We start from the raw sequence: 23,493 nt of genomic DNA, 5'->3' as shown, positions 1-23,493 counted from the left end.
TCCATCCTCAGGGATAAGTATCAGCATTCTGGTTTTGCAGATAGGAGACAAAGATAACCTACTGGAGGATAACCACACTGTTTGGAGGTGGGATGTGTTAGGACTCAATAGCCAATAAAAACTCTCTCAGCAGTCAGTTGGGATTCCTAGCTCAACTCCTGTTTCAAGAACCTTCTAAAGAATGTCTCCGTTTCTCCAAAGCCAGGAGCTAGAGTGCACCCTGATATATTAGGCTATGTATTCTCAAAGCCTGCAGAAACTAAATGCTGAGATTAGATTTAGTTTAGATAGATTAGATTTAGTTTAGTTTAGATTAGCTATTTAAATGCCTCTTAAAAACCACTGTTAGTGCAATGGCCATAAAAAATGAAGCAACTACAAGCCCAATAGGAAATAAAATGCTCACCTATCACATCAATTTTTGCCAAACAAAGGAATGAAGGAAAATAAATTGCAGTGTCGTAATTTTGTTGCTGTAACCCACAAATCTTCCTCACCAACGCTCATCTGTTACATCTACAAATAGGCAATGCTTTCTTTGGACAGGGAACAGGGTTTTTCTACTTGTAGTGTAATGAACTCAGCAGTGTAGGTCCAGAAGAGACAAACAAGTGCTAAAGCGATTAGAATAAATAATTCAATCCAAATAGAATCCAGGAATCCTCTGCTCAAACTAACAGGAATCAATACATCTGAAAACAAAGATACTTCCCCAAAGCCTAAAGCTATGGGGAGAAAAAAGGTCACCTAAGAATTCCTGGAGCAGCACAGCCAAAATTACAGTTGTATGTCTGTGGATAATACACTTGAGTAGATCTGAGTGTCAAAATCCAGTGCTTAGCAGTTCTAAATGCCAGATGAGAACATCAGTCTCACTAAGGTTTTAATCACCAAATCTTCCTTCAGAAAAATGTAGTTCGTTTCATTGTAGAATGAACCAGGCTATGGACTCAGCATTTTGCTAGGTGTAGGGCACAGCAGAATAATATGGAATATGTCCACCATGATTTATTATTCACTATTTCCTGTATCATTGAAACATCGAGCATAATTACCCTGAAGATTGTAAAACAGACAAAAGGAAGCACTTGTATAACACACAGTTAATAAGCAGATTTCTCCACATCAGTATGTTACCAGACACCAGATATATAAATGGGATCAAAAGCTATTAAGAGGTTTAACAACATCCCTAACTTGGGAACCCTAAAGCTTCCTCCCCTCAGAAGCTGGAGAGCAGAACTGGAGCAAGGACAGTGTCCCAGTTGTGTATTTTTCTCCTTCCCTAAACCTGGGGAGCACTTTGAGACAAGATATTGGAGCAGGTGACTCTTTGGTCTGGCCATTTTTATTTTCCAAAAGAAGTTCAACCCTTTCTGTTGCAGCAGCAGATCTATTGCACAGACAGCTGGAAGACACCAAACCTTAGGGGAACGAACTCCACTTGGAAAGATCTCTCTCAGCAACTGACAGAGATGGAAATCTAACACGAACACTTCACAACATCCTCCCTTTTCAGTTTCTTCAGTAACTTTCCAGGGCTAAGGGTGATAAAAGCTGCCCTTTAAACTCTTCTTTGGACAGCCTGGGAAAAAATAACTTAACTCCTCTAAACAAAAGAAAAAGCCAACTTGATATGGCAAGGGTGTTTCCCCCCCTCTCCAGACTGGGCTGAAATTCAGAGAAAAAAACCACTGGTCAGTGAATAAAGTGCTCTAGATGGTATGCAGAGGTGACCTCACAATTGGGGAATGTGGTTTAACAGTAGTTTTACAAAATGCTGTATATAGTCATGAGGTTTTGAATATTCCTCACCCCTCTTTCTGAAACAGTAGTCCAAAAAAGGCTGTTTCCACTGACCTATATTAGAGACAGATGTCATGAATTCAAGCAGACATCAATTAATTTAGTAAGTACCACACTGAAACCTTAAGAAGAAGAACACTACAGGAGGAAAAATGTTTCTTCCAGAAACTTTGCTGTAAATACTGAGCACAACCCTGTCCTGGAAGAACCCTTGCAATTACTGTGACTAAAAGTGCCCTCACAAAACTAAACAAAATCCAAACTGCTTTAGGGAAAATAGAGAATAGCTGCAACCTTTAACAGTAAGAACAGCTGCAGAATCACTAAGATCAAAAAAGCCCTGCTGTTTACTCCATACATTGTTCTAGTGAATGTTCTTCTGCTAAGATAAATGCCTTTTTTTTCCTTCCTTGGCTTCAAAGAGCAGCTGTTTGTCTGAAAAGGCTGCCTAACCAACTGCCCAAACTGCCATAGGTAAGCACCATGAGTCAGAGAACTCAATAAAATTTGTCTCAAAGAACTGTGAATAGTCCAATTAATCAGACTGTCCATCTTGTATCATCATAACTCCACTGAACACCAGCCCTAGATCAGGTGGTTATCCATGGCTCTGAGACAGAGAGAGAGAAATGTTTTTTCCAAATTGTTTGGAGAACAGGCTAAAGGAGAGCCCCAAGGCTGAGCCATAGGTTTCCCTTGCTAGCAGGACAAATCCTATCCTCTCCCTGTTAATTCACCAAAACAGCAACACTTGACAAAATCATTTGAGCCAAGTTCCAAGATGTTAAAATACAGCTTTGACTCCTGTACTGATCAAGGGTCTCTGACTCAAACAGTCCAGTGACACAACCACCTTTGGGAATTTCTGCCTTCAATGATATAGAAAGACTCACTGACTGAAGATTAAAGGGGACAGGAGGAAGGCACCTGACATTTTGCAGCTGTACAGGACACCACTCACAGTTTTGAGGTCTTCAAGATTAACTCTTTTAAGGAGCCAGGGAGAAGATATTTCTAAGTAGGAATTTAGAAGTCTGAAATCAACCAGAATTATTCAAACACATTCAATATGGAAATTTAAAACACTGTTTGTTGGCTTTTCAGTTTATTCTTTGATGAGTTGGAACAGATTGCACGGCAGACAAGGCAGGAACAGTACATACATGTTCTCAGTTTTCTGTCCCTCCCTTTGCAGTCCTCATTCTGATTTCTTAGAGCAGGAGTGGGACTGCAAGCTAGTGTTAGCAGTAGCATTTCTGCCTGTTTACATTTCTGCTGTGAACTGGGAAAGAATCACATGAGTTTCTCTGTAATGTTAGAGTAAAAAGTATTTCATAAAAATTAATTCAATTGCCTGGTTTTCTCAAAAGCAAACAGAGAAAACCTCACCTCAGCCTCATAATTTATTTAAACACCCATAACCTCAAAAACATCTTACAGCAACAACTGCTATATGACTCCTTCTCCAAACATGTCACATCAGACATAGCTGCCATTAACCTTCCTGCTCCAAAGTAGCCTTGATCATGTTTTGTTTATTGCAGTGGGCATCACACCCCATAATCTCTTCCACCAGTCCTAGTCATGTCTGGGGTCCTTTGGAGTACTTCTCCAGTGCAGATTTCTCAAGGATGCCAGCAGCAACATCATGCTTCCTGAAGGAAAAAGCACATCCTAAATTTATCAATCTAATCAAAACTTACCTTGTCCTTCAGTCCTTGAACAATAAAATAAAGAGGTCTTTGCTCATCACAACTTACTACCAGATTTCCAGTCTTAAGACTGAGAACAGAACAAGTAAAATAAAATATCTCTTGGATTATATTTAACAGGGTTCCTTCAGCCTCCTTCATTCCTCTCTTCTGCTAGACAGTTCTCAAGCACAACAATAAGGCATCTTCCATAAAAGTAGGTCTTGGTTTTACTGTCCTTCCTCAACACACAAGAAGTCTGTATGTGTTTGTTCCACTAAACTCTTTGCTGCCTTGATGATCTACCACATACTCCAAAATTTATGTATGGCAATCTTTGCAGAATGAGGCAGACAGCAAAGCTTTGATGTCTTGGTGACATGATAGCAATGCAGAAGACAAAATTAGAGGCAGACTGAGTACTATATATGTCTCTTCCCCTACACTCCATTTACAAAACCTCCTCAGAGCCAGCTTATAAATCAAGGGCTGCCAACTGAGCTGTGTCTGGGTACCACAGCAAGTGTGCTCTTCAGAGTAAGTGACAAGGTTCAGAGAAAGGCTTGATAAAATAGATAATATTCACCTGTTGGAATACACTTGATTCCCACTCAATCATCTGATGAGGGTTCCCTACAACGTTTCCAAGAGAACACAAAAGGGAAGCAGGTTTCCCTCTAGAGGTGGAACATCACTGACCTTGCAGGCAGGCACAGAAGGGTTGATGCTTGGTGATCACACACACACCTTCAGGATTTTCAAGAGAGGAAGCTCTTGCATCAGTTTGAGGATAAGTTCATAACTGCTTTGATTCAATAAAGGCAGCAACACATCACCTGCTTCCACAATGTGTGCTGGCGCTTTGCTCTTGATGACCAAGATCAAGAACAAAATTATGAAAGCCAGCGTTTTAGCATAAAGTTCTATCAAAACCAAAATCGCTTTAACTGAAGTTTTGGGAATAACCAATGCTTAGATAGCCCAATTCATTCAATTTTTTGAAGTTATTCGGGGAACAAGAAGGTCTTTCTAGGAAGATATTTTGTCTCTGAGTTTTAAAACAGATCTCTGAAGGAAGAAAATTAAGTGTAGCTTTTAATGCTCTCTTATCTCAAGAAAACAAAGAAACATGATGACCTCCATGCCTTTTATGAGCTATTAGATATTTCCTGAACAGAATTTTGCTACAAAAGCAAATGTAGCCTTCCGTGAATGCAACAACTGTAAAAATTTTTGCAGGAGCAACAGTAGCAGGACAACAAAGTAGAAACTTGTAACTAGTTGTAACCATATTCAATCCCAGAAAACAAATGAACCAACATTTAATTAGGTTGATGCTACTTGTAGTGAAGAGCTACAAGCAAAGTAAGCATTCCACCTTCCACATACAGAGGGGGAAAAAAGAACTGAGATTTTCCCGTTTTATGCAACTCGTCTGGCTGGTTAGAAGAACACAAAATGTACAAACTTAGTCCTAAGACAAACATATCAAGAAAGAAATCAATCTCACACATAGCAGGCACCTTCATGGGTACCCACATGAAGAACAAACCCATCTTTAAAAAGTGTTCATTTGTTAGTGTGCACAATAACTGGAACTATAGGTATTACTTCTTTTTTCTCTGTGGAAACTCATAGTAGCAAATGTGCTATTGATCTCAAAATCAAAAATGGGTTGAAAAGACTATGAGTCATTGCCTTTTGCTTCTAAAATATTTGCACTTCAAGTTTCTGCCAAGGATATGGAGAATCCCTAGTGTTTGAAGATTTATTAATACTCTGTAGTAGTCCAAAAAGTCCTCTGCTATTTCTTCAGAAATTCTTTCAAAAATCTTATCCAGACATACCAATTCTAAAGCACATAAACTTAGGTATCTACTGCTTGAAATTTTATTGTTAATATTAAGGAGAGCATTTTTTCTCTTCATCCAAGCTGAACAAAACTTTGCATTTACTGCACACTTCTACCTTTTCTATAAATACATTATCACTGTCTCCCCTTATACTCTCAATAAAACTATTTTTCCATGAGCATTTCTTTCTTATGAAACTGAACTTTTGGGGCAAACAGTATAAAACTGGTCTAAACAATGCCCAGCCATTCATATTTCTTGCTTTTCATGCTTTTCCCACATGGTTTGATTCATAATTACTTCCAGCTTCAGGAAACTGGCCCTTCTAAAGGCACCAAACATAAGTTCTTGACTTTGTTTGCACTTAACAAATCAAGCAATGAATCAATTCTATCTAAGCTGCCAGCAATTCTGAATTCTACAATTTTTATCTCCTTCTTCATCAACTGAGACTGTGTCTAACACAGGAATCCCAAAGTTACATAACAAAGACTCACATAAGAAATCTTTATCAGAATGACAAAGGATCAAAATTGAAACAAACTGAAATGAATTAAGAAGAGCAAAACAAAACCAGGGACGGCAGTTACATCCCACCCAAATGTGGGAGAGGTTCAATGGATGAACAACAAACAGCCAGGTAACTGAATTGCTATAAATAGCTTGGTTAGTTTTCTTAACTATTTCAATGCTCAAACAATTAGTACAGAATGGAAGAGATTAGGTAGAAGGAGATGAAGTAAAACTTTGAAATGAAAGAGAAATAAATAATTGCCAGAAAAATACCAGTGTCATAAAGCATGCTAAGCCTTTAAATAATCTTTCAGAAAAAGCATCAGGAGACTCTTCATGTGATGGTCAGAATCCTTTCACTTAGCCTGTGAGAGACACTCTTAGCCTTGGACAAGGCAGAATATCATTGGGACTTCTCACTTCTTTTCTTTTGTACCTCATTCAGGATTGCAGGAATACAAAAAGACAAATTGAAAAAAAAAAAAAAACAGGGCAGAAAGAAATCCCACAGCACCAGGCATGGGGAAAGTCCAGCATTCCAACACGTTTACTGCTTATTTTTACAGTGTTTAATGGCAAAGTACCACACAAAGACACAAACAGTCTCAAAGCAGTCTCCTAGCCTAGAAAGAAAATGAGGGGAAGGGGCTCTGTTTCAGTTCTTCATTATTAAAGCTCTGAAGTAAAGAAATTTCAACAAACATAAGTAACCCAATCTGTGTGTTCCTCTAGCCCAAACTCCCTCCATTTTTATGGTCTTTTCAAAGTCTATATCAAGTTTCATTTGAGTTTGCAGGGTGAAGGTTGTTATTTCTGCCTTCCCCCCCACAAGAGACAATTTTTTTGTCTTTTCTTTTTAACACAAGGTTGAAATCATCATGAATATTCAAAAAATCTTTTTTGCACTTTGCCAATCCATTTCATAATGAAGAAATATGTAAATACACAACATTCCAAAATGTCCAGCAAAACACAAAGCCTATTGAAAAAATATTCCTTCTTTTAGTTAAGTTCTGCCTAAAGATTCTCAAAGTACACAATATAAAATATATATCATATAGTTAATAGGGTGTACACATATATGCTAATATTATGTTATTGTGATTGACCACAGTGATCATATAACCATTTTTCCAATTGAGAGGGGCAACAACTTTTTTTTTTTCCTATTCCTACCTTGAAAGAAAATGATAAGACCCCCTGTTTTAAGTGCAAAACAATTCCATGAAACTCATGTGTATCTCCCAACATTTGTTAAACTTTATGAGGGACTGGTTCTTCCCCAGTCAAAGTCAAGCCCTGGGAAGATTTTTCCATCATTCATTAGCTGAGATCTTGACTTCCAAGGTTTTGAACTGACTATGGTGGAAGGTGAAAAGATTTACCAAGTTCCTAAAGGGAACTTTTCTCTGTTTAGAAGCATCAAACCCCCAGTGTACCTGCTGAAGTCTCTATGAAAGTAGTTTCTGAAGGATGAGTTTGAAAGAGGGGCAGAAGCAATCACTAAGCTTCCATCCCACTGAGGAAATGACAGACCAGCAGAGCAGGAAGGAAAGGTGGCCCAGAAGCACAATGCAAGGGAGAAGCCCCCAAATAACATGGGTTACAAAGAAGGAACTTTTCATATGCTCAACACAAGTGAACCTACACTTGCAATCTGCCAAGGCAGACACAAAGCAGTCATTAAGGTGACTAAACCAAGCATTCAGAGAGTACTAAGTAACAGAAGAATGACAATACAACCTTCAGCTTGGCCCACTTAATAAGCATTAAATACAGTCTATAATTAACTCCACATTCACGATCCTCCTTTGGAAATCTCATTTAATTCAATGCAAACAGAGATTCTGCTTGGGGAATGATTCAGAATTTGTAGTGAATGAGACTCTTGTTTCTAAGACCTGGCCAGTCTCAAAGAACTACTACAATATAAATATTTAATAATAACAAAAGCATGCAACTTGTTGCCAAGCGCAGATGTTAGAAGTGACTGCAAATCTTGGCGTTTGGTGGCACCCAGTAATCCACTGCCTGAGTCACCAAAGTGATTGATAGTCTTAAGTTGTTCAGGAACTATTGACCCCCCCAAGGATGAAAATCCATGAGTTCTATCATAGTTTTTGTATAAGTGTTTTTCTCTGCACAGCCAGCAAATCTTATCCTTACAGATTTTAAAAAGGTTCCTTCTGCTTGGGAAAACTCTTTAGCAGGGAGAAACAGAAGCAACTGGCCTGTTTCTATCCTTAGTGCATATTTTGTTTTGCTATTCTAATTCTGGTAATAATGTTATGGTTATTACAAACATAACTAAAAGATAAATTCCTCTTGCAACTGATCTTTTTCACTAACCTGGTCCTAAGGAGACTTAGGTCTTGTTTTGACTAAGGGAACAACTCATTCATAAACTGCATTGTGTATGGAAGTCCTCAGCTTTCCATTCATCCTGTGTGTCATTAACAATCTCCACCTGGATACCATCCTGCCCTTTAAAAGCTGTTAGGCTTTCTAAAGAAGAGATTTCCCAGGCTCAGGCACCAGAACGGAAGCATCTTCCACCTTAATATTCTTCTTCCCAACAAGATTGGTCAGAAGCTGTTATTTCCATGAAGCCTCCACACAGCATCTTTTAAAGCGGCCATCCCCTCACAGGTGAGATTCCTGTCCATGCCAGCCTCCGTAGTTACAGCCAGGCATTTATGAGATCCCACAGAAAACACTGCTCAAGTGCTTCTGACAGAATTCTTTCCAAAGTGAACAAATCTAGTTTCATTAGCATTCCCATGAGTTCAGGGAGAACAAAGCCATCACATTCCTGCAACTACAGCAGACCGTACTACATCTGAATAAAAGCCCTGGACAACTGCAGGGTAGAGGAATTCAAGTAGCAATGCACAAAAAAACTAAAGATGCAAAGGCAAATGGACACATTACTACTTAGTTATGTCAAATGTTTTCCTTTGTATGACATCCAAAATGCAAGTCAGAGCACTTAAGGTGTAATGCAGATCTACCTTTGCAGAAAATGTTGGTCTTATGGGCCACTAGTTACAATGACATCAACTGACACAGCCAGCATCAGGTTTTGAGCAAATGAAAGATTAAGAAAAAGAACGCAAAGAAAACTAATTGTTGCCCTAAGTGCTTCAAGTCACACAAGATTCTCACATGCTGTCAATTAAGTGAACCCTATAAAGTTATGATTTATGGCAAGATTCCACCAGAGTGATTATATCACAACAACAGACACAATTCAATTATTTCTGCCAGTAAAGTCATCAGTGCAGAACATATTACCCCTTTCAACTCTAAGCATTTTTTTTTAACCAGAAAGTGCTTCTATGATGGTACCATCTTGACTCAGTCACAGCAAGTATTTTTAACCACTAAGTTCCACTGAATTCAGTCTGAACTTAGAAATTTGGTACCACAAAATTTCTGACCAACAAAGGTGAACTTGTAGAATGGTAGCTAATAGTAGCTCTACACTATCAGCCATTTTTCTTCCCAAATTCATTTCCTAAATTTTATGGTATTTTCTGTCTTCCATGCTATTAAAAAGAAAAAAACAAAAAGTTCAGAATATTCAGGCCAGAAGTGAAGTCTGCAGGTCATCAGCTCTATTTTCAAAGCAGGATCAGCTTTAATTTTACGGAAGAAACAAATAAACCACAACAAAAAGAAAAAAAAAACCAAACACACACCTAACAAAGCTGCAGTTAAACAAAAGTTATTTCACCTACATACAGTACTTGCTTTCTTTTTCCTTAAGCTAACTTGTAGTATTTATTTGAATCATGCTGATTTTGTTACAACTCTTTCTAGAAGTTAACTCTAGGACTTTGAAAAATAAACATGCATATTTAGAATATATATTTTTAAGTAGTCAACAAAATCTTTTCTTAATCAAACCAATGGAAAGTTTATAAAGGCTAGGTTTTAAGAAAATAAATCAGTGCTCTGGAAGCCCTCTAGCAGGTAAAAACCTCACTTGGCCTCATGCTGAAGAATAAGAAAAAGCAGACTGTGCCTTGGAGTGCTGTAATCAAACAGGTAAGTCAGCAAAGAAGGGGGAAAAGAATGGAACAGAGGCCTGAGGGGAAGGAAGACTCAAGGGATTTGCTAAAAGCACAATGAAAAGGACAGTGCAAGCAGAAGGAGAAGAAAGAGGAAGACTGAAGCAGTGGTTTGGATGCAGCACAGACTGGGATGACAACTGTGTGTGGACAGTCAATGGGCGTGTTCAATAAATTGGACATTACAAAATACACAGAAATAGCCTGGAAAAAACAATCAGTCTAGTTAAAAAGCTAAAAAACATTTTCCCTCTCCAACACCCAGACATTCACTCAAAGGTTACTTTACCCACTTCACAATTTTGGATTTGTCTTTTTGCTTTGACTTCTACATGTATAAATTGAAGGTAATGTATCATGTGAATCTCATCTATGGGTACACACACTATTGTTGCTGAATCACTAGGATGTCCCAACACAGAAAATTTAACAAAGAAAATGGGTAAATATGTCACCAGCATGGGTTCCAGACAGCATGCAACAAAAACTTTGTAGAACACTACATTGAAGCAGAGCAGAAAGAAACCTTGAGCTATTCATGCAGTCAACACTATCCTTCCTGACCACTGAACAAGATACAGAGCCTTTGGAGGAAAATTAATAAACAAATAATCAATATTTCTTCTTTCTCATATGCATTCTGCAATCTTTTTGCCATATGTTACTATAACTGAGTTTATGTACCCAGCTGCATCTGCAAGAGAAGTTCCTACCTAGAAACTTTCTCATCTCCTGCAAGCAGCAATTCCCAACACACTTAGGATGCTCTTATTCAATTATGGAAGCTCACAGGCTGCTCATGATTATTAAACTGAATTGTTTCCCCCTATAGGTACAATGATATTTTCAAAACATTAAGAATGGGGTTCATATTGACAGGACATGCTGTGCAGGGGATGATTCTCAAGTCATTCAAAGCCACGAGATTGGTTCTGGGCCCTTTTAAGTAGAAGGCTTTTAGCAGTGTTTTTGCTCCCAATGCCAAAAAGTTCCATCAGGTTGCTGACCTCAGAAACAGGGTGGCTACTGACCCCTAGTGTTCGGCAACCCAGGCTCAATTCGACTGATTTAAGGCAAAAAGCATGAGAAGCATCTTCATCCTTCAGCACTGCAGTGTCCCTCTGACATAGCAAGAGGTCCCCGCCTTGTGCTGAGGTTCCTTCCGCTCTATTTCATCAACAAAAATAGTAATATCCATTTTGAAAGGAACAAGTAGGAAAGAAATATAAACTCCTAAGCATCCCAGGAAATTGTAGATTCCCATTTCTTCTGCTTTCACATCTGTAATTCATTTTTCATTTGGAAGGTTAAGAGAAGGCTATCTAGAGCAGACTGACAGTCGTGGCTTCAAGTGGGTATTTATAGACTCTTGATCAGTTATTAAGGAATTAATGACAGTGAACCATAACCCAAGCTGGCCTGCAAAGCCTAGTGCAAGGAAAGAGTTGTAATTGCCAGGTTGCTGCAGGACTTGGCTGCCCCAGGAAGAAGTGCAGAATTTAGTGAGCCAGCTGCCCAGGTGACATAAAAGTTGCTTACAACATAAAGCTGTAATTACAGAAATGAAGAAGAATCCTACTGTTCTACTTACAATTTTGAGTCCAGGTTCAGGAGAAAGCCCAGTTTGTCATATTCTGGAAAACAAAAGCAAAGGACACAATATCATAAAAGCTGCAAGAGTCTCCCCTGCAAAAGGCACCAAAACCGAACAGCAGCAAGTCCTTATAGCAGCTGTTAACAGATTATTGTTACTCCAAAGTATTCCTAAATTAACATTTCTCAGTCTCCAGGAAATACCACAGCAAGAGAACACATGGGTAACCATTAATTCAGAAATCACTAGAATTAAGCAAGCTATCCAGAGTGATAAAAAGTATTACTGAAACCACTTAGGCAGTGATAAACAAAGCTTTCCTGCTTGCTGTACAAATAATCTTGACACTAAACTGTATGAAAAACATTCCTCCTAAGTTCTGATATGTAGAGCTTTGAAATTTTTCTTCATTCCTTGTCCATTCCAACCCACAACTTCATAATCAAGCAGCTCTTTTTCAAGAGAAAGGTTTTTGCCACTCACAGTGGCAAAAATGCTTAAAATTCAGGTGTTTTCAGTATAAAACTGCAAAGTCAGTTTATGCCATGAACAGGGGACAGCTACAGAAACAAAATCACTCAGAATATATGCAACTCATGTACAAAATACAGCATCCCTAAATATTTTGTGATCTTGTAAATCAAGCACTGGATACAAAAATTAAAACTATTAGAATTCACATGAGATACACAAGGAAAAGGTGCAGTACTGGGTTAAACTCAGGGGCCTCCTCACACTGAGGACCCCTGGGTCTGACAGCTCTACAATAAAAAAAATACAGAGAAGTAAAAGATAACCCAATCACAGATTAAAAGAAACAGCAAGAAAAAAAAATCTCATAAGCTTTTAGAAAGAGACCTCATTGGAAATACAAGATTACTTTTCTCATGAGACACCTCTAGGATTTCTGGTGCAGTAGTTTACCTCTGAAGATCACAAGCTTTTCACTCTCATTTACCAGCAGAACAGCCAAGCCTAGACATGTACCTCAGACACAATGATTGCACCAGACAGGCCAATGTAAACTGTGCCATTGGTTTCAATCCCATTAAGGTTTAATTCCTGAGCCAAAGGAAGTAGTCTATTTGACATCACTTAGGTAACAGAAGCTGCAGAACACGTGCACGCTTGATATTGGCACATAGTGTCTGTTCCCTGCCAGCACCCGAGTGCCACCCACCATCCCCACTCCACCTGTGCATCTCTCCTCCACTCCTCACATACTGACAGTTCTGTTTCCCCCATGTGCTGCTTTCTTCATAGTTTCTTCCCAGTTTATTCCTCCCACAAGAAATTATGTCCTGTACAACCTCACCTCCTCCACCAGTAGGACTGTGCACAGGAAGGTATCCATTCCATAAAAAGAAACATGCCTTCAATTTTTATTAACCCTTCTGACTCCCAAAACTAACATCTGTACTAAGCAAAAAAACATATAGAATTTTTTTTAATAACTCTTTTTTTAAAACCATCTATAGCCACTGACCCATCTGTCATCAGTGTTATCTCATTCAAACCAACATTGCCTTCTTCCCAACAGGAAATACAAAAAGAGGAAATGCAATAAGAGATACATCTCCTCATAAGTACAACAACATCCTGGACTTTCTATTAACTCAGCACTTCATCAGCTTTGCAACCAAAGCACCAGAACACAGATATGAGCTAAACACTAAGGACACACCTCCACTGCAATGTTTCACAAGATTTATCTTCTGTTTGTCACAACAGTTTCACCTTCCCAAGGCTTCAAGTTTTCATGTTCACTGAAATTATTTTGCACTACCTTGAAACAGGCACTTCCAAAAACAAGTATTACAAAACAAAACAACATTTCTGGGTTCAAGCCAGATGCAGGGGTATGTTCTTGATTTTCACTAGGGTGTAAGTACAGTTTCAGGCTGTAACATCAAACCAGAAGCATCCATGACCCTTCCTCTTGTTGGCAGGTGAGATGTGCAAGCTACTGCAGACAAAGAAATGCTGCTCTCACCATGGGCCATCTCACCCTCACAGGCACTTTTGGAAGTCAGCATTACTATAAGCTTAGAAATCAATCTCTATCACAAGCTGTTTCCCCAGCAAAGACACTAGGACACTCCAAAATTACAGATTCAAAGTTGTCTCCCTTTTTAGTAAAATTGGAGTCTTGTTACAGACTTCCAGTGTCATTTAGCTGTATCACTACAAATACAGGGGCCAAAAGCCTGCCCACATGCTGGCTGGAAGTGACCTGGATTCACAAAAGACAGATAAAGTCCCAAATATCTGAAGAAAATCAAACACACAGAGCCAAGCTGCAGGAAAAGGCAATCCTTGTCTGGAGTTATGCGTCTAAATTAAAACAAGATGAAACACAGATCCACACAATCAAAGTACAACTGAATCTAAAATACAGTTTGGTCAAGGTGTGACAATTGCAGGAGAGGAACTGAACTGATCACACAGTTCATAACTGGAGAAAGGGGCAATCTCATTCCTACCTCTTTCTCCATTGAAAACAGAGGTGGCAATAGCCTGTCTTGGCACTCATGCTATCTCTCTGTGCCCTTACACATTGCTTCCTCCTCCCATAACCTCAGTTTAAAGCCTTACTCACCAAGTTAACCCCTTGATATACAGAAATATTTCTCCACTTTTTCATGTAGTGGAATAAATAAGTGCTGGAATATTAGAGAAAATTAATCAAAATAGTCTGAGAGAATAAGGTAAAAAGACTTCACCAAAAATCAGCTTGGACCAGCTGGCCATGTTAAGTGTGGTTTGATGCTGGCCTCCACCAACATCATCAGGATGATTCTCCCCCAGCACCCCAATCATTAGGGGTCTCTGCACTGAAGGACAATGCAGAGCCACTCACAGGTACAGTCTGGAGAACTCCCTTCACATTTAAGCATGCTGGTAAGTCTGATCCAGCCCAGGCCATGTCTGACCCATCAATTTCCAAACCAGACACTTCTATGGCTCTGTGGCACAGGATCTGCTTTTAAAGCAAAAGATGAGTAAAGGTAATAAAAGGTTTGCATCCCCTGGAAGAACATCATGGAGTAATCCGAACAAGACTTCGTATTATCAGCCCACAGAAGGCCCATGAAGGATAAAAGTAACGTTATTAGAAGAGCACAAGTCATTCTAAAGATCACAATCACCTGTGCTAAGGACCTACAGATCTCAGTTGACAATGTGGTACAGCAGTGCACAGAAGTGAACAAACAGGGAAAATGAAGTTTCATCATGCACCATCTTGCATCATAAGAACAAGAGGTCATCTTAGGTCAAAACCAAAATGCATTTCTACATTTCCAGGAAGATCACAACTGAATAAGAATCTAAGAACTGACAACTATTTCATAATAAAGCATGTAATTGGGATTACATGAACAGAAATAGAGCCAAGCATAGCAATTTCTATAAATTATGCAAATCCTGTGCCAAATTCAATGTTGGCGTTAGCATGGAAATTCCTCCTAAGAATCCAACAGAAATCCAGCTACCAAGCTGCAAGTGAGAGATGCATTGTCTCATGTCTGAAAACTCCATGCAGACCACCCAGGAAGCCATAAAGTCCAGTGTACAGTATCTAGCAAGTATTCAAGTTGCCTCTTGCATCTGCAGCCAATATAGCTATAAAGAAGCAGAAATAGAAAATTAAACTTTTTTTTAAAAGACAGGGTATATGCAGTCCTAGCTCGGTGTTTAATTGCTAATTGCAAGTACAGGAGGGAAGGCAGAAGATTCAATTTTGCTATTTTATTCAAAATGTTTGTGTTTGTCAAAGAAATCAGTATGATTCTTAAGAGACAGAAGTCCTATCAAGGATGCTCAGACCACCCTGATACATTTCATCCTGTCCAGTGCAGTTTGGTCTCTGCAGAATTGAGGATCTATATGAGCCAAGCCCTGGTCACTATTCACATGCAAGTTCTACATCTGCAGCAAAGGCCACAAGTAAAATAACTTATTCTGCAATGAAAAAGGCCAAACACATCACATTCACCTTGGACTAAGAAAACACATATGGACAGTTATAAGAGTTCACCAATGTAAAATAATTTTGCTAGAACTCGAGAGACAAGAAAGAATTAATTAAAAAAAAAGTCATGTTAAATGGATCAACTGAAAAGGACAAAAGAAAGCTTTTATTGCAAGGTTAAAAAAATAGCAGTCTGGACTACTGAGTAACAATCAAAGTACTGGATAAACAAAGACTTAATGTTACATACTTTCCATAGGATTTTCCCTTTAACCTCTTCAGTGATGGAATTTACTGGTGAAAACATTATCTTCTATTTAAATAACCAGGGAATAAAAAAGACTGCAAAGGCAAGTTCAGGAGTGGTACAGCTGAGGCCACCTGAGCTTCTCAGCACAGCCCTGCATGGACTGCATGCAGGCCTATGCTTCAGTTTCCTCCTCACCCCCACTCAAGCTTTTGCATATGCATTTATCAACCTTTTTCTGCAGGTTGCCAAGTGACATCAAGAAAAACACCAAGAAAACTGCTAAGACAAAGCCCAGTACCTGGTGCCTTTCCCTGCTCTGTAACAATCACAGAAGGAGCAGAAGTGCTCAGCCCTTGCAGCCCAGCACCAGAAGCTTACTTCACCAGTCTACATCTGCACATCCTAATAAAACTATAGCTACCTCCAATGATAGAAAAGCAACTGACTGCTTTAAGCTGAATTTAGGAAAGACTACAATAGGAAGATGAAATATTTCCTCCTATGATACACATATGCCCTTTCACTTTTCCCAGGAAGTCATCTGTTTCAAGACAGATTACAGCCTTTGCTAAACATTTATTGCCATGAGTCCACTTGGCAAATGGAGTTAATGCTGCCCTACTGAGTTTCCCAACATACTCTTTATTCTATAAAATTTATCGTATTTCCTAATAAAAGTCAAGAACAATATTAACAAACCAGTAATCTATATTGGCTTTTAGTGACTTACAAGATGTGCTGATTTGATGCAAAGATGTCACATGAGAGAGAAAAATCACATTGAAATACTCTTAATTTGAGGCATTCATTAAGCCACTTCTTGACATTTGCACCTCAAATCATTCACAGCTGTATTTTCAACTGGAGGAATAGAGCATTAATAAGACAGATGATGATACTGAACACACTGGCAAAGTCACATAAGGACTATGAAACTGCTTCATGACAGTCACTGGCAAAGATTCAAGCAGCTCCCACAGTCAACACGCAGAAAAATAAAGAATGAAGAAGAACTTCATTAATCAAGAATGAAAAGGAAAAAGCATTTCTGCAGAAAAAAAGCCACTAAAACCCGCAGAGAAAATACATGTATTTCCCTTTTTTCTTTCTGCCTTACAGGAACAAAGAAATATACAACATAGTAATTTCATCTCTCCTTTCACATCATTATCACATAGTCCTAAGACAGAAATGCAATTTGGGTGAAAAACCCCAACACTCTAGAATCACATCAGCTCCAAACATTAATTAAAGTTGCTTTCCTCAAACTAAGAATGCCTAAAGTTAATTACCACTGACCTGAAAATCCAGGAAATATCAGAGTGTGCAACTGTAGACATTTGTACTATCAGAGTATCATTGAGAAATCAAATGAACAGCAAAGAATCTTCTGCAAGTCACCAATGTTTCTCTCTTATGCTAGGAATCTATCACTGCCCTATAGATTTGATACCTCACTCAGTTGTATTTCTATTCCTGGCCTCCATCCATATCACTCTCTATCTAAAACATAGGCAAGCAGTCACCAAATTCACTCTGGAGCTGTATTTGGTAGGACAGACACAGGGTTATTCTCATCCTTCACACAATGGTTATCTGAGCATCTTTAGCAGCTGAATGGAACAGAGAAGGTTTCCTTCATAGTTCTCACAGCTTTTCCCAAAATGGTTTATGGACTTTGACTTAAGGAATCACTAAGAGCAGACTCCAAAAGAAGCACAGATTTAAATTCTCAGATGATTACTCCACTGTCAGTGTGAACTCAGCATTTGGAAGCATGGTCTTACATGTGGGCTGTCATAAGCACGTGAGCTGCAACAGACAGCTACTCTAAACCAAAGCCTGCAAATCCGGAAGAGTTAATACCTGCAAACAATTTGAGCAAGACCTAGATAACACTTGGTTGCTTGTAATGTTAGAACTAGCACCTTTTAAGCCTGCAAGTGAGAACATCTGCAATGAATCAGTGGTCAGTACTGCAATCAAACACATCTGACCAGAGCATAAGCCTACAGCCCAAAGGTATTCAGTATTTTCAGCAAGCTCAGTAGCATCTGGGAAACTTGCACATCCAGTGCACTCCTATCCAAGGCTTAGAGAAGAAGAATTTAGCTTGCTGTTAGACACAGGAGGTAGGAAAAAGTCTTGAACAAAAATAGCAGGGGTATAAATCTAACTTTCAAGGTCCAATGTTTGATTTGGTAGCAACAAAGTAAAACAAAGTAACTAGAGAGAAAAGAAAAAAATAAAAGAAGCACTAGCTGTCTATGGCAAGTGAATGAAATCTAGAACTCCTCAAACACCCTGTGTCCTGATCGTTTTCCCAACTTCAGAGCATGACACCCTTCTTTCTGAAATGGTTTCAGCTGAAACTCTGGCCTAGACATAACATCAAACACTTATCTCAGCTGCTCAAGCTTTATCTTTTAAGGGAACAGACAGCCATGAAGAGAATTACAAAAACATCTGGACTTGTGAAGGCTGGACCACAGCATGAACCTCATGGTTCAGCCTCACTCAAAACACATTTGGCTCACATGCCCTCTACCCAATAATCTCCTATGAAGCTCCATAGCCAGATGAGCTTCTGAACACTCAGTTCAGAAAGTTTATCCAGAAAAACCTGGACAGTGTCATTAATCTGAGTTGCATAAGGACAGATTTCCAGCTTTTCTGAAAACTGAGACTTGCATGTGGGACAAAGTGAAGGGGAAAGCCAAGATAAGGACAAACAGCCAATTCAAGTATGATACAGAAGCTGCAACAAGACATTGCCCTCCACATGGCATGACTAACAGGTACTAAAAAGCACTTCTAAGGTGTTTAATATGCAAATATAAGTACCAGTTTTAAGCAGCATGAAATCTTAACAGGGAGACTATTATTCTCAGCTGGTTTTGACTAATAAAGAAAAAGGGATATGTAATTTTATGTTTCAAAGCATATAACTTTAGCTGAAACATCACCTACTGGGAATGGCTGGGCCTGGAGCTGCCATGGTTTCTGTGGGTTCTTTCTGGGCTCTGTCTTTTCCTGGGTCTGCAGCAAGGTGAGATGGGATGGACAGCGGAAGCACAATAGCCACAGTTTTTCTCTCTCTCCTTCCTGTTCAACAAGGAAAGCTATCCCTCAGTTGGACAGATATCACACATCTTGACATCTTATTAAACATACCAGTTCAGAGCAAGGTGAACCTTGCAGCACAGTAAGTGCAAAGTACTAAACACAAGAGCAATAAACATACAGCTTTCTCAGGCATTTCTGAGCCTCCTTTCTCAAATATATGAGTTTTCTTCACATTTCTTCAATGAAGGAAGCCAGTCTTGTTGCAGTGAAAGGGTTTACAAAAGATCAAGTCTTACTGTCTCAATTCCTAACCAACTCAAGCTTGAGTTGTAAAATGCAAGCAGAACAAAGACCAGTGCTTTTAAATCAGGCCCAGGTAGTGCATGGCTCACATGAGCCTGTCTCCCACCCTCCAGATTAACAGAACTCCAAAAGACACAGAGTAGTTGAGCTGTTTTTCATCACTAAGTTTACTTGCCTATTGGTGGAAACATTTATGGTTAACTCCACAGATACAAAATCTGTGGTTAAAATTCAAGCAAGGATATCTCAAACCTATGCAACTTCCTCTCTACTTCTGCAGGCTGAAGAGACCACCACCCAATACAGGAGACAGGCAACAACACACTTCAGTTATAACACATTAATTAGTAAGAGAGAATGAACAGAGGATTCCTTCCCCCCATATGCACAAAAAACATATCCATTTGGCACCCTAGAGATACTCCCACATCAGATCATGCACTAAGATTAGATCTATTTCCAGATACAAGTTTTAGAGGAGATACAGGGAGAGCAGAAAAAGTTTGAGGTGTTCTAAACAAAGTAAGTTACTACCACTAGTTGAGGGGTTAGTAAATCAGATGTGTGTTCAAGCTTCAATGTTAGTGTCAGGCAGCAGGCTCTCTTTCAAAGTGTGCAGGCAGAAGACAGGTGCTATGTTGGAAGGCAGCATGTTCCCCCTATCAACCTAAGAGGAAAGGCTGGCAAGCAAGATAAAAAAAATAACCAAGCGAAGGTTTTGTCTTTTGTGGAAGACAATAAATATCCCCATCTTTTAAGTGTTAAGGGGTTTAAAGTTATAGGAGCAATTCTTAGTCTTTCCCTTGCACTTCATATATCCTTATATACACACTTTCAACTGAATTTCATCAAGTATCATGCTCACTGTGGCGTGTCTTGGCTGCAGCTTGCACATTACACGCAGCCAAATGGAGAGTTACTGATCTAGTGAAGTGCTCCTAGCACAAAAGAATTTTTAATTTCTGGTTCAGTTTCATTGTAGGTCATGCTTAGGTTCCAAACAAAATGAGATTGGGAAGGATTTGCCCTGGGGTTCAATAATGCTGGTCAATCTCCACCCAAAAAAAAAGTTTCCAGCCCTATTGGTTTAGTTACGACTCCTTCGTCTTCTTCCTGGAAGCATTCCTCATGTCTTTCCCCAAATAACTCAACTGTTTGTTTAGCTGGGAAACTATCCTAGTAGCATGAAACAGTTTTTCTTCAGCTGGTAGGTGACATCATCTTAATGCCTTTCACATGAGAAGAGGAGCACAAACTGCATCATCAACACGTGTCCAGGTCGCTTCCTCGCTGGGAAAGGGAAGAGTCCCGCAGGTTAATCCTTGTGTCCTACTAAGGCTCTTAAAACTCCCACTGCACTTGGGAAAGGACCTATTTACCCTTTGGCTAGATGGTTGATTCCCACAGAAGCCTGACTCAGTGTCCTGCCTCCCAACATGGCTACCATGTCCAGTTAAGTAGAAGCCTTGTCATGAGGTGGGAGATAGAGAAGAAGGCAATGTTGTACCTGAGCCTATTGTATGTCCAACGGAGTCAAAGGAAAGAACCACTGAATCTGTAACACAAGAGTACAAGTTCATTTTCCCCTTTTTTCAGCAGCATTTCTTGCTGTAACATTTTTTTTGTTATTTTGCTTGAGCAATTCCTTGTGCTCCCTTCTGCCAGGAAGCAGAACAATTTCTTCATCAACCAGAAAGAAAACAGGCACCTAGCAAAGGCAGAACAACCCAGTATGCAGTAAATCACAGTGCTGTTAACCAATGAAGTAGCCACAATTCATTGAAAATAAATTAATTTTATGTCTAATAAGCTTGGTCAACAGAATCATAACATGCTTTGACTGCTGGCCCAGAGAGTTTTTTTATCAAATGTATTCCCAATATTTTGTCCCCACTTAGAGGACTCGCCTGTTACGATCAGTTCTTCCCTGACACGGTTTGCTAAGCCAAGCACTTTGTGCTCCTTGCACTCCATGCTCACCATGTTTCCCACATCTTTACTCACAGTAGTGGCTTCCAACTCAATGCATTTCAATTCATTAATATCTTTTCACCTTTGCACTATATGCAACACATGTGTCAAGCATCAAGAAAATATAACCTCTGTACTTGATACTCTTTTATTTTTCTATCTGGGAATCACAACAAAGCTTTTATCCATGACTGCAGTGGCAATTCTTGCTCACCAGTTAATGTCTGACACTTAGTCACTGTTTCATATGATGGGGCACCCTTTGCTTCAACTGTGGTTTAAAGACCAGAGTTTTTATATATGCAACTTGACATTTGGCCATAGAAACCCTTAGTGCCTGCTTGCACTCAGCTTACCCCATGATCCAGACCCCTCTATAAGTCACTCATTTTCCTCACATAGGACCCTTCCAACCTAGAATTTGTTTGCAAAATTATCAGTAATGATTTGATAATCTGTTCCAAGTGGAGTTGCATTATGTTATGCTCAATAATGGGACTTTCCCCCAGCTTTATGCTTATTTGAGACAAACCAGGATTTACTTTGGCAGTAAGCCTCCTGGTTTCCCATCTATTTTCATGGAAGTCCTATAATGAAGGAGAAAGATGACCAAATTCTATTTCCCTAACAGTGGAGCAAAATAGGGCCCAGAACTTAGAAAAAAATTGCCAATGGGCAAAACACAGAAAAGAACAAACCAGCACAATAGGATTAATAATTTTATGGCCTGAGAAGCTTTAAACTGACACAGCAATAGCTGAACTGCCTTTCATCTTCATCTAAACAAATGGTCTGAATCCCTTATCTTTGTCACTCAGGTTTCAGATGTGTGATCAACTCACCACACATCCTTTGCAGCACCACAAAGGCTGCCAAGGTGCAAGCCCTCAGTGCAAGGCAAAAAGCTCAAGCACAAGAAGACTTAGCCTGCTGAAGAGCTTAACCTCCTGCTGCATCACTTGAAATTTAGGCAGGCTACAATCACAGGCAGTTACCATGTTAGACCTGAAAATAACTTGACAGGACTGAGCCCTGGGCTTCTCTATATTTTACATTATCCTGGTGCTTATTTCCCAACTCTTAAAAATGCAATAAGAAACTGCTAATTTTCAAAATAAACACTGTTGTTTTAATAAGGGACTGTTAATTTGACTGGGTTTAAAAGAATTTAGAAAAAGAAGGCCTGTGCTGTCATGGATCCAGCACTATGGTAGTAACGTTAAAAAAATTAGAAAGAAGATATTGCTAGTCTCAAAACTTACTCCAACAAAAATAAAAGTCCATCTGGACTTAACAACTGTATTTCCTCTTTTGGGAATAAAATTCAGACATCATTATATTATTCTAAATAGCAAGGAGTTTAATTCATTTTAACTGCATTAACTTCATTTGTCATCAATTTTAAAGTATCTGTGTGGGGTTCTACTTTTAAAAAACTGTTGAGATTTTTATCAACATAAAGTACTGCTTTGTAGTTAATGTCAAATTTAAAAGCTGTTAATTTTCCTAAAATATGTTTTGCATTCAAACACTGCACATGAAATATTAGGATTTATCTGAGAATGGCTGAAAAGCACTGCAAGCACCAAATTAATAACATTATTGCAACCCACAAAATAGCATAATGTTTCATTCCCTTAACTGAGAACATTATCTTCCTCATATTAAAAACAACAATTTACAAGCAGATTAGAAGCTCCCTTTTCCAATCCAGTCCTTCATGCTACTATTAGTTTCAACCAATCAAATTCACTATGAATAACCTGAATTATAGTTAACTCCCCCTAGACCTCCAGAAGTAATTTCACTAAAAATAGATTTTTATTAAAACACTGTGTTTATTTCTGGTATTAACACTCCAAAAGTGAAGAAACTATAAACCTGGAAAAGGCTGAGAAGATAATATGTCGCCTTTCTTCTACCCCCAAAACCTACTCTCATCCAAACTCAGAGCTACAGGTTATTTCTGTCAGAATTTGATGGAGATAGATAAACATTTCTTTGAAGCAAGCCAGATTTACTTGCAAATACACTGAGTTCTGCTTCACAGAACTCAAAAAGAAAAGTTTCTTTGCTTCTATTTTCAAATCTCTTCCAGTCATCGCTCGGTTGAAAATCCCCCTGACTTTCTAGGGGGTCTTTTTTGCTGAGACAAAGTGCAGCTCTGTCTGTGCCCAGTGCCTTTCCCCAAGCCCCAGAGTGGGCTCTACCTTTCAAAGGCAAAATTCAAAGGCTTTATCTTTCAAAACTCATTAAGATACAATGCAAAGCATACCCACTTACATGCACCCTTGCTTTAGGTGCCAGGAAGTGTTCGTGCCTGAAGGAGCAATCCTCAACCTTTCAGATACCTATTTCCATAAATAAGCTTAAATTTTTGTCCTCCTGCCTTAACTGAAG

General features: G+C 39.1%; 1 protein-coding gene across 10 annotated transcripts in view; it reads right to left on the bottom strand.

Annotated features, from left to right (window-relative positions):
- The window catches only part of ST3GAL3 (ST3 beta-galactoside alpha-2,3-sialyltransferase 3), a 174,005-nt gene that overhangs the window by 112,577 nt on the left and 37,935 nt on the right, over positions 1–23,493 (bottom strand). For 5 of the 10 annotated variants that reach the window (XM_064719643.1, XM_064719646.1, XM_064719645.1 and 2 more), the window contains 3 exons: positions 20,630–20,677; positions 18,724–18,858; positions 11,528–11,570 (listed from right to left, as the gene is read on the bottom strand). In XM_064719643.1, coding sequence (XP_064575713.1) covers positions 11,528–11,570; positions 18,724–18,858; positions 20,630–20,677 — 226 coding nt within the window. Of the gene's footprint in view, positions 1–11,527; positions 11,571–18,719; positions 18,859–20,629; positions 20,678–23,493 lie in introns of those variants that run through there. The other 5 variants (XM_064719644.1, XM_064719649.1, XM_064719648.1 and 2 more) reach the window with 3 other exon arrangements.

The sequence above is a fragment of the Zonotrichia leucophrys genome, chromosome 8 (genome assembly GCF_028769735.1).
Source record: "Zonotrichia leucophrys gambelii isolate GWCS_2022_RI chromosome 8, RI_Zleu_2.0, whole genome shotgun sequence".
Taxonomy (NCBI): Eukaryota; Metazoa; Chordata; class Aves; order Passeriformes; family Passerellidae; genus Zonotrichia; species Zonotrichia leucophrys.
This window is presented reverse-complemented; position numbering and strand designations above follow the sequence as displayed.